At 38.1% G+C, this 11,761-nt stretch overlaps 1 protein-coding gene across 1 annotated transcript; it reads left to right on the forward strand.

Moving 5' to 3' along the window:
• Positions 1-270: 270 nt before the first annotated feature.
• Positions 271-11,558, forward strand: LOC136057615 (inducible T-cell costimulator-like). Its single transcript, XM_065750391.1, has 6 exons — positions 271-442; positions 6,550-6,588; positions 7,512-7,850; positions 9,417-9,529; positions 10,140-10,230; positions 10,709-11,558. Exons 1-5 carry the CDS (start codon positions 364-366, stop codon positions 10,227-10,229), a joined length of 660 nt encoding a protein of 219 aa, XP_065606463.1. The 5' UTR covers positions 271-363; the 3' UTR covers position 10,230; positions 10,709-11,558.
• The last annotated feature ends 203 nt before the right edge of the window (positions 11,559-11,761 follow it).

Below are 11,761 nucleotides of genomic sequence, written 5' to 3' on the forward strand. Positions count from 1 at the left end.
CTGTAAGCAAGCTTAAGGTATAAGTCACTGATTACTGGCTATCAGCAGGAAGTGTGCAGTTGATGTCAACAGCATCCGTCGTGACAGATTTAACTAGAAGCAACCTTTGCAGAAGTGGACATCAAAGTCAGTGTAAGAATACCTTTCATCTTCCTGTCTGTGACATAAAGCCATGAGGTAGGAAAAAAAAAAGCAGTAAACTCCACAGGTGTGGGTGGCAACTAGTGCTGACATAGCTGTAACATAGTCAGGGGTTAAATAAAAAGGTCCTCCTGATTATCATATAATTTCCCCCATTGCCCACAAACCACTTCCTTTTCTACCCATGAATTCTTCTCCATCTTCACAGCAGACAGAAAGCTGATGCATCTGTGTCAGGCAAGCATGAAATCAGTTGCAGTAACTTTCTGTCTCCTCTGCTTTCAGTTTGAAGCCTTGTACGGTAAGTACTATTTTGGATTATTCTTCTAGCAGTGATGTTTCTATGGAATATAACCTGCCCAGTGAAGGGATAGAGTAAATGAGAAGTGATAGCAAGGGGTTGGATGAATTATGATACATCTGCAAAAAGACTGATCTCAACTTTAAGATAGCTAGAATTGGTGGGAATAGAAAGAAGTACAAGTTCTCATTGTTTGTATTCTTTAGATCACCTGGTCAGTGTTACTTTCTCGCTGTTTAGACTGTAGTGCTCTAGCCAGCTTCCATTGCTGGGCACAAAGTTGTACAGCAGCAAGACAACAAATAGCTTAATAGCAAAAGCTCAGTTATTGATATTAATTATTGTGGTCATGTTTGGGCAGGGAATTTTGTACTGTGAAGAATGTCTCTAGCATGAAAGAGTGGATGAGATCATTGTGATGCAGGCTTGAAATGTGGAATGACTTACAAGGAGGTGTAGCTCTTCTAATGCTGTGTTTAAGAGGCAGGGTGTCAGCGCTGATCTTGTCCAGCCGAAATGACAAACGTAGCAAGTTCAGTGTTTTATCACAGCTATACAAAGCAAAATACCAGAGCTCACATTTATCTGTAGCCTCACTGAAACCTATGTATTTCCCAGCCAGCATGGTATTATACATGGTATGTTACAAACAGTATCTGATAAAGAAGTGTCTTTCTTTTCATGTATGTACTGTTCAATGGCCTGGTATGATGCACCATGTCAGACCTAGTGCACACAATTACTAAGCACCATCTGAGCATGTTATTGGAAGGTCATGCCAAGGGCTATGGAATATTTGCTCCCAAAATTCCAGTGATAGGTTTAGGATAGGTTTAACGTCTCTCTGTAGAACTGAGGTTTCATAGATAATCTAAGCTCTCATTTAAATAAAACTTTTTTTCAGTTCTTCAACTAAAACATCTTCTCAGTATCTCAGATGGTCAGTGTAGCAGCTGTTCTTGACCAGCATGCTTCTACATGTGTCTGGAGCCATCTAAATTGCAATTCTCTGTAGAAAGAAGAAGGCTGCAATTTTAAAAGTGAATACTTGATATTGGCATTTTCTGCTTCTTTTTCTCTTCCTTCCAACATAGAGAATACTACTTTGGGCAGGGTCTAGTAAGAGGAGATGGCAGAAGAAAGAGATTGTTTCCAGTGAGATATGGTATTTCTCACATTTTTTTTTCCTTACAATGCTTTTTGTATAGCAAGTACTAATTATTATCACTATTTGTAGGAAGAAAAGAACTGTAAAACATGAGCTTGATGTAATATGCATTGGCATGATATCCACATTTAGACAGTGAGTTAGTGTTCTGGAATTGTGGCAGATTTTTGGGAGTAAAACCAGAGTAACTTATGAGGGTATTTTTTGGTGTAGTTTTTAGGAAGCTCTGCTTCTGATCTGGATCTTGATTTCAATGTAAATAGCTGACAGAAGGTGATATGTGAGTGTGTATATGTGTACTGTATATTTTGGTTACCCAACTGTGATCAAGAAATTGTAAGCGTGAAGCATCTTATGTAGATGAACGCTGGCACTGAGATTTCTGAATATAGAGCTGTAGGACTCAGCAGCACGTGAGGCTCTTGGTTCTGAAATATTGTAGGGAGCTTTTGCAGGCCAACATTTGCAAAGCATTACTGCTGTTTACCCACAGATCTCTGGCTGTCAGGAGGAAACAATGGTCTTTTCTCAGAAGGGAGACTGAAATACCACCAGCAATGGCTCCTGTGTTAGTGGTATATTTTATACCCGTTTCCATATTTCACAACATACCTTATACCATATAAATAATTCAGATGATAGTTTCTTTGAGTAATTTTCGCCATTACTAGGTTTGCCCTGAAGCACTGCTTTCCTCTCTTAACTCTGATTCTCAAATAACAGGAGCATGTTAATTTCAGGTTTAGGACTGATTACACTAAATTGATGGTGTTGTCTTTCAGAATGCCTTGAAAGATTAAAAAATTTAAGCTGTATAAAATAAAACTATATACAAATTATATAAACAAGAATGTAAAAACAGCAAGCAGTTTCATTAGGTGTTTAGTAATAACAAAGGAGAAGTGCTCGTTTTAAAAAATGAGTCTGTACCATACTTGATCATTTCCAGAGGCAAACACATCCAAGTGAAATTATGCTTGTTCTTTTAATCAGATAATTAGTTTTCTGAAAGCTGGGGAAGAAAAAACAAAATTCAAGTAAACCAAGCAAGAATATTCTATTCTTCTACCCTAAGACTCGAGTTTTAAATTTGATCTGTTAGGACCAAAATATAATGGATCTTGATATTTGCAACTAGCATTGGGTCTGTCAAAGAGCAATGAGAAAACTCAAAGTTGCAGTCCCATTAAAATGAAAATAACCCATTTTTCAGTGGCCTCCATGTCCTGACACCCTTACCACAGAAATTCCAAAGCTTCTGCCAAAGTATTTCCCACTGCAAAGTAAAGATGAAAGTAAATATGTCTATCAGAGAAGGTGAGGTGGACATATCTGTTATCCATAATCTGTTATGGAAATTTACATGATTGTGAGTACATATATACGATGTATATCAAAGTGTATATGTGGGTGCATACACACACATACATACACACACACACACACATGTTCATAGTTTAGCATAACAAGCTGTTACTCTCATATACATATTCATCTTTTTGATTCACATCTGCTTGACATGAAGTGAGATGGGAACAACTCTACACAACACTGATATGACACTGCTATAAAATCAAATAAAGATTTGTTTCCTCTTATTTCAAACTCCTTGTTCTGGTTTAACCCTGCAAGTGGATCAGCATCACACAGTTCTTCACTTGCTCCTCCCCTTCCCAGTGGAATGGGAGTGAGAATAAGGGGAAAAAAAAGGTAGAAGTTTTGGGTTGAGATAAAACTATTTACCAAGACAGAGAAAAAGAAAAGGATAATATTGTGACTATATATCTATGTATGACTGTATATAACAAGTGATGCACAAACAATTGCTCACCACTCCCTGACTGATGCCCAGATAGCCCCTGAGCAGCGGAAGAGAACAAGATGAACTCCCACCTCCTTCAAAACTCCTTCTGCATGGTGTCATGTGGTATGGAATATCCCTTTGTCCAGTTTGAGTCAGCTAACAGTCCAAATTCTGTTCCCTCCCAGCTCCTTGGGCCCTTCTCTGACAATGGCCTTGTCTCTGTAAAGCAGCACATAGCAGCAACTATAAACATGGATGTGTTATCAACATTGTTTTCTTCCTAGAACTAAAAACATAGTATTAAACCACACACTCCAAAGAAAACAATTCCATTCCAAATGAAACTAAGACCTCTTTGTATTGCATCTGTTGTTTTATGAAAAATAAATGTCCAAGTGCAAGTAGTTTTACTACTGAGCAGTGATGTTCTTCTGTTCATTTTCAATTACAATATTACATAGTATTTTATTAATTTTTTTCTTTGTTTTGTTTTTGTTTTTTAATATTAGTGAGGGTTTATGTGTAAATCTCTCAATGTTATTGTATGTTTTAACTTCCATTTCCTATCCTCCATTCCCCTAAATGTACATTTACTCTGATAATGGCTTAGCAAATGTCATTGCAAATGTGTCTGGCCATTAACCACACGGTCCATAGGATTACCCTAAGAATGAACCAATACAAAGGAGCATAGGAGAACAGCAGTCAGCTGTCGGGAAGGGGAATAAGCTACATTTTAATATGCAGAGAGAGAGAATTCACATTAGACTTGATGCAGAATAGCTAGTGAGCTGGAAATTCATATCAAACCTCACTCATTGTGTTTTTCCTTGTAGATAATTTTGTGTTTTAATCTCAGGCACTGCTAATCTCATTTTAAAATGTGCTCCTTTTATACTATACAAAACACACTCCTGTATGGTCACTTGTTTCAGAAGAATACTAATTGCATCACACTTTCCAGAATGCTCAATCACAGAAATACATTACTGAGTCTTTCTTGAAAATAGCAAGTAACAGCTACTGGGCCTGAGAGGATGTAAGATGATCTTTCAGCTCACCACAATGTCACATGAATTTCATATTTAATCACCTCTTCCTGCCCTTTTCCATTAAAAACAAGGATTAAAACCACAATCTCTGTCAAAGATTTTAAACCACCCAGTATAAAAGGGCAATTTCATTAGCCAGCAGCAGAATTAGGCTGTTCTCAAGCAATTGGAGGAATGAGATTCCAAGCTGTTGCTGTGAACAGAGTAGCTGGGGGCCTGTGGTACTGGAAGTACCTAGCTCTAGCTCTGGACTCTACCTACCCAGCCCTGGGTCAGCACCTACTTTCCCTCTCCCTGTCCTCTCTCTTCTCCTCAGGAGTGATAAATGCAGAAGCCTCAGCTACCAGTGGTATCTGGCCAGTTTTTCTTTCACCACTCAACGTACAAGTCATTGAGAGCTGTTTCCTTCTTTGACCTCTGCTCTCAGCTTTTCAGACTGTATACTGTTCCAAGGGCTTAAACATTCTGTATCTAGGCATTTAGTGTATTTAGGGCTTTATTTCAGTGTTGTTTGACAAGTTCTGTGTTTTTTCCATCTTATCTTCACACTAACAGTACAAGTAAACTCGTCTGTTATCACATTTAAATCCTGAAAGAGGTACAGATGTTGGAACTGTTGCTGTTTGACACAGGGTTGCTGGGTGTGCACAGTAGGCCAGGGAAGAATGTGCTAACTGGGAAGAGAGTGAACCAATGAAGAGGGGATAACGGTTTGTACTGCTTTCCAACTGTGCACCAAAAAGCATCTACTAGATGTCCATTATACTTGCACCACAATAAAAATATTTTAAACAACCATTCTTTGCAACGTCCTTGCCAGTGGTGATAATCAGGGGACAAGAATTCAAAGCAGAAAAAAGCATGGACACTAAAAGATTATCCCAGTTCAGAAAGAGAGTTGAGAGCATATAACAGTACATGAATGACAATAATCTTCTATCCCTGTGCATATGCAGGCTGGGTGTCTTAGATTACAGATATCTTGGGAAAAGGATTTTTTTATACTGTGTAATCCATGCAATATCCCATACAGCAGTAAAATGCTTCTGTGTGCATCTAGACTACCACGTAGCAGTAACAAGAATATGATGATATATCAAAATCTTTGAATGCAAGTATTTGCCCACTATTTCCTTAACATGATAAAATCCTGATGTACTGTGTATTTCAATCTAAGCAGCCTCTGAAGAACTTAAACAACAAGACAGACAAACCAGATATGTTTCACAACTGTACACCTGTCTGTGTGTGACACAAACCTTTAGTTTTATAGCACTGTGAAAAAGTCTAAATGAAAAACTATAAGGTTCTGCTATGCCTACTATTGATGTACAAAGTATTTCAAAATAGTACATGTCACCAACACAGCCAGAAACTTCTCAGTGTTTCCATACTGGATGATGATGGAGGCAGAAACTAGAAGAAGTCCAGAATAATTATTAAAAGTGTGCCATGCTCCTGTAACAGAGGTTGCCTAAGCATGATGGACTGAATGCAGCTTGATAGTCATGAATGAAAGGTTTTCTGTTGAAATAGAACAAAGCTCTGTGCACTGCTTGGATATTGCTGTTTATCTTACAGCACCTTCCAAATAGGTATTCATCTTGCATGTGCCACGAGATGTTTAGATGCAGTGTTGAAGAGTGGAGGAAACAGGAAAAAAAATACAATAAAGCGGGAAGTCACTAAAGCCTGGAAACAAAGTATAAAGCTGCCAACATTATGCTTTTTAATTTTGGGTGGATTTCCTCGGCATCTTTGGGGAAACTCTACTTTCAGTTACTATTTATTAAGAACACCTATTGCTTCTACAGAAGCATTTTATGAATTTATAAGTACTACATATGTTATCAAAATTAATTCTTGCTCAACTTGTTTTTTTTTCTACATTAATTTTTATACTTTGAGCTTTTATCATGCCATGGGATTTTACAGTGTAGCACTGAGACAAGATCAGATAGGCTTATGATACAGGTACAAACACTAGAAAATAACTTTGCCATTTTAATATTGAATGGCTCAGCCCTTGTTCCTGCATCTGTCTTCTTGAAGTTTAAAAAGGAAACAATTCTGTATTTTTCAGGAGCTGACACCTGTTCATCAAGATTGTGCAAAAATATAGGTAAGACAATTGCATACTTTGGTTTACAGTTTACGTGCCTTTCTAGATAAAAAAATACTATCCTTAAAGAATAAGATTGTCCTTTTTTTTTTTTTAATAGTACACTTCCAATACTTTTTTTCTGACAGTATTCCTATGCTATTGAATTTTGGTTTTAGAAAAGTGAGATGCCAGGAGGTCCTCAATTTTTTCACTTTTTCTTCTCTAGAAAAATAAAGTTAGAAACATTTTTAAGAATTAGAGAGCTGCATAACATCTGTCAGTGTTTTCTGTCAATGTTTTTGAGAAGGTCAAATGTGTTTTTTTGGATTGCATGTGAACACAGTTACATTTGTCCTCTACTTCTCTCATAATGTTGGTGATAAAGGTCATATAGCCATCTAAGCAAATGAGTTCAAACATTATGGCATGCTTTAAAGCAGTATTTGAAAAACAATATCTGGTGGTTAAGGCATTATATGCAGGATTTTGGGGTTCAAATCCTATTTCACGTTTTCAGCTGCAGCATTAGGGTTCTGATTACAAACCCCAAACCAGAGATAATTATCATCATCTTCATCTTGTCTTGTTTTATCTACAAATAGGCCAACAAGATTAAGGCAGGGATTATATGACCACACATTCTTTGGTCAAAGGAGGCCTTCAAACATTTTCAGATAAGTCACTGACACAGTGCCTGTCCAGCCTTATAGCACATAGCAATCCAACTGTTAATCTCATTTATTTCCTCATAGTGTATGACATGATCTGAAAGATGAACTGGTATCTCAAGATATGGGCTGCTTTGCAAAGCCAGACTGATCTGAGTACTTAAAGCTTCTATCACATGGTTCACTTGCTTTGTTTTAATGAGTTTCTTAACATTTTTGAGAATTTCTTCATGTCTGTTTGAGTGATTGCACTTACTGTTTTCATATTTTCAGATAAGCTTCGTGTCTCAGGTCCCCAGGGGATAGTAGAATTTGAAAATGGAAACTTCAAGTTAATATTCCAAAATCCCAAAAATGTGAATGAGTTCAGCATGAGCCTCTTCAAAGGCCATGAAAAGGAGCCAATCTGTGCACTCCATGTGAACAAGGAGAAAGCCATCCCAAAGAGTAACGTCACCTACTGTCAGGCAGAGCATTCAAATACCAACACCACTTTCATTCTCACAAATTTGAACAGAAAGCACACTGACACTTACATCTGCTGCCTGGAGAGCTTATTACCCCCTCCTTACATAGACTGCCACCTGAAAGAAACCTATTTGTACATCCAAGGTAAGTTTACTTTCCTTCCCCCCTCACTTCTGTTTCCTGATGAATAGACACTAAGCATAGCTATGCAGCAGTAAAAAATGTGACAAAAGCTTGCACAGATAGTTTCAAGAGAACAGAGAACTACTCAGCAAGGAGCTGGTGGCAGTGGAGCAGTACTGATGAGAGCACAGCATGGCCTCCCTATTCATCCTACTGGACAGGTTTGCAGCCTATGCTGAGTTCTGCATATTGGTGGGGGCACCCAAGTTACATAGAGAAGGACTTGGACTAACTCCAGAAGACTTACTACAGAGGCATTAAGTTTGAATTATCTTTCACTTGGTTGGCTTTTAGTATATTAAGTTGAAACAGCTCATAGTTGGTTTTTTTTTCCTCTTCTTTCTTTCTTTCTTTCTTTCTTTCTTTCTCTCTTTCTTTCTTTCTTTCTTTCTTTCTTTCTTTCTTTCTTTCTTTCTTTCTTTCTTTCTTTCTTTCTTTCTTTCTTTCTTTCTTTCTTTCTTTCTTTCTTTCTTTCTTTCTTTCTTTTCTTTTCTTTTCTTTTCTTTTCTTTTCTTTTCTTTTCTTTTCTTTTCTTTTCTTTTCTTTTCTTTTCTTTTCTTTTCTTTTCTTTTCTTTTCTTTTCTTTTCTTTTCTTTTCTTTTCTTTTCTTTTCTTTTCTTTTCTTTTCTTTTCTTTTCTTTTCTTTTCTTTTCTTTTCTTTTCTTTTCTTTTCTTTTCCTTGCTTTCTTTCTTTTCCTTGCTTCCTTGCTTTTCCTTGCTTCCTTGCTTTTAGTTGCTTCCTTGCTTTCTTTCTTTCTGTCATAATTACTTAGCAGTAATGTCCATTGTCTGTTGTCCTTCCCTCTCTACCATTTCCCATTCCTCAACATCAGGACTGAACAAAAACAGAAGCTGAAATGCTGAGGATACATTTGACCCAGTACACATAATATCATGTGGCTGGGTCAAATGATCTACTGTCCCCCTCTGCACTTAAAATCACAAAATCAAGCTGTGACATCCTTTCTTTGTCAGCAGTGTTTCCCAATGCTGTCAATTTCCATTTGTCCTGATAGCCAGGTACTCACAGCTATTGCTGCTTGCTTGTTTCATGTCCTCCTTCATGTATTTCCTCCCAGACCAGAGCAAGGTTCATTTTGTGCCCCAGAGTTTGTTGCCTTTCTATCCAAACATGACTGTCAAAAGTCTCTCTTCTTTGGAGCAGGCCAATCTTTCTATCACCCATGTTTCCTTCTGAATGTAGGCATACACCTTGTTTACATCTCCAAATCTGAAATATCATCACACTCTCAAGACTGCCTTCATTTCTTATCAGTCTACTCTTAGCCTTCTGTGCCAGCAGTCAGGGTTTCACCTCTCCATCATCTAGAAAACAACAATTATCTTTTTCCTGCTGAATACAGTTTTCCAAGGCAGCTTTTCAACTTGGGGAAATCCTTCTCCAGATATGCTTTGTCCATTTCATCAGATATGAAAGAAAGAAGCGGAAATAATTTGAAAAATTATCTCTAGGGGAAAAAATGGTTCTGATCCTCAGCAATGACTTATTGGCCTCCTTATCTCCAGATAAGGAAGACTGCTTTTCACAAAGAATCATTTCATGGATAATTATTGGCCTGATTGCATTTGCCATGATTTCCGGTGTCTGCTGTGTAGTAGCTTGTCGCTTAAGGAACAAGGTAAGCAAGTTCATGAGATTCTGCACAACCCTCCTTCAGTGAGGTCATGAATAGGGAATTTAATTTTATAAGATTCAGAGAGTGGGACAGGCACATACTCAGCAAGTAATGTTTTTTTTTGACAGAGATGTAGTTGTTAATTTACCACTGGAATTCAGTCATCGATGACAGCAGCTCAGATATAATTTTTCTAAGACAGAATTGTCTACTGATTTAAGGGTTGGGAATCATAGAAAAGAAGAGAAATGCTGCACAGGTCAGCAAAATTACATTGGTAAGCATTTCACCTGATTGTTTTCTGCAAGAGGGGGAAACAAATCATCAGTGGAACAATTCCAGTTCTGTTCTTGAACAAAACCATTAAAACAATGAACCAGTCAGCTCAGGAAAGAAAGGAGACCAGGGACTTCAGTTATTTTTCTGGATGGTGCGTGTTTTTCATTTTTAGTTTGGTCTATTCCAAGCTTTCTACCTTGGTGCCTGTCTATTCAGACTTCAGTATTCCCAGTGAAAACAGACAGATTAACTGCCCTCTTTAAAGACCAACAGCAGGAGTAGTGGAGGTTAGTGGCCACAAAATAAATTCATGGCATTTTCTCTCTTTTTGCAGAATCAGCAGTGTGAATCCAACTCCCATGAGTACAACAGTGAATACATGCCAATGGCAGCAGTGAATACAGCTAAAAAGCCAAGAATCTGAGGTTGTATTAAGTCTATAAGTGCTTCTAGAGAGGCTGATGGGTGGGAGGGGTTGGAGCAGTACCTTGTTAATGTAGATTTTGCTGCCATGTAGCAGGGAAAGGAAAAAAAGCAAAATCTCTGGAAAGGTTTTTAATCAGAATGGTAGGTTGCTTCCTAGAAGTGCAATTGCTTCTAATCAGTGCACAGTAATGATCTTATGCATGAGGAAGGGGTGTATACTCTTCCATTCAGATTATTCAAATACTGTGTGCTACCTAAGATCTCTCTGAGGAAATGACTTGCTAAGATTTGCTCAGGGTTACTGGTTAGGAGCAAATAATCTGCAAGGAGTGAGCAATTTCCTAACTACTCAAATGCTTGCTAGCAGTTAGAAGCAGTTTACAGCAGTTAGAAGCAGGATACAGAACAGAAGCAGAGGTTGGACTGTTTCAAATAATATGTGGGTTGCACGTGACTAATTCTCCACTTCTCTTCCAGGTTTAAGTTGCTCATGGCATAGAAGTTCTGTCAGCAGAAGTTTCCAGCTACTTGAACCTGGATAACAGGAAATGAGTATTCCCTCACCTTCCTCTGCCTCACTGGGCTCTTATGATGGCCCTGTGCTCAGTCATGATAAACTGACGTCTAGTACTAGTACTGTTCTAAGCTGTTATGCTCTCACCTTGTGTGCTAACTGGCATGATGCCTGATCCACTGACTTGTGCATGAAGTGCTAAAAATGTGTTAAAGATATCAGCTTTTAAGTGAAGAAAACGTGTTTGCTTGAGAGTAGTTTCCTGTAGTGCCGCTACAGAGGGAAATTCTATTTTCTACAGTTTCTCAGGTAAACTTTCCGCTGGGAACAAAAGAAAAAGACTACCTCCAGTGCCAATCCTTGTGGCCTAGGAATAAAGCACTGTCAATGCATTGCACAATCCCTTTTGTTAGGGTTAATCTATGATGCCACGAATTCATCCTAAGATTTGCTGTCAAACTTTGCACCACACTAGTAGAGAGCAGTATGCACACATGTTCTCCTGCAAGCTGAGGCAGCAGGGAAACAAAACCTGAGAAAGCACAGCAGAAGCTTTACTATGACTCAGAACCTCGGGTACATGCAGCTGCAATTTTTATATTTGTGCTGTAGGTACATCTTTGCCATTTGTACACTGGGGGTCCTCTTATTTAATTAAATACTATATTCTTCTATCAAAAGAGGAATTTTTACTGCAACTGTTCTTTAAATCAGCTCAAACCTGCAGAACTGGTCCTCAACTAGGAGGCATGATCTCTCCTCTTCATGTCTTACAGTCCAAATACAACAGAGTCCATAAACCCAGAGTATTCATGGACTGTTTTACAGTTATATCCCTCTTATATTTTGACACGAAACCTTTGCCACTTCCCTAGTGGGTTTAGGGGCTACTTAATCTGCAAGTTGCTCAGAGCCTATAATATGAATGAGATGATTGAATGAATGAATAAATGAATGAAATGATCAAACTTTCACTCTATTTACGAAATCCATCAAAACTCTGGACCATAAAAAGC

The sequence above is a fragment of the Cyrtonyx montezumae genome, unplaced genomic scaffold, assembly GCF_038088225.1.
Source record: "Cyrtonyx montezumae isolate F1298 unplaced genomic scaffold, pur_monq_1.0 scaffold_7, whole genome shotgun sequence".
In the NCBI taxonomy this organism is placed as follows: domain Eukaryota; kingdom Metazoa; phylum Chordata; class Aves; order Galliformes; family Odontophoridae; genus Cyrtonyx; species Cyrtonyx montezumae.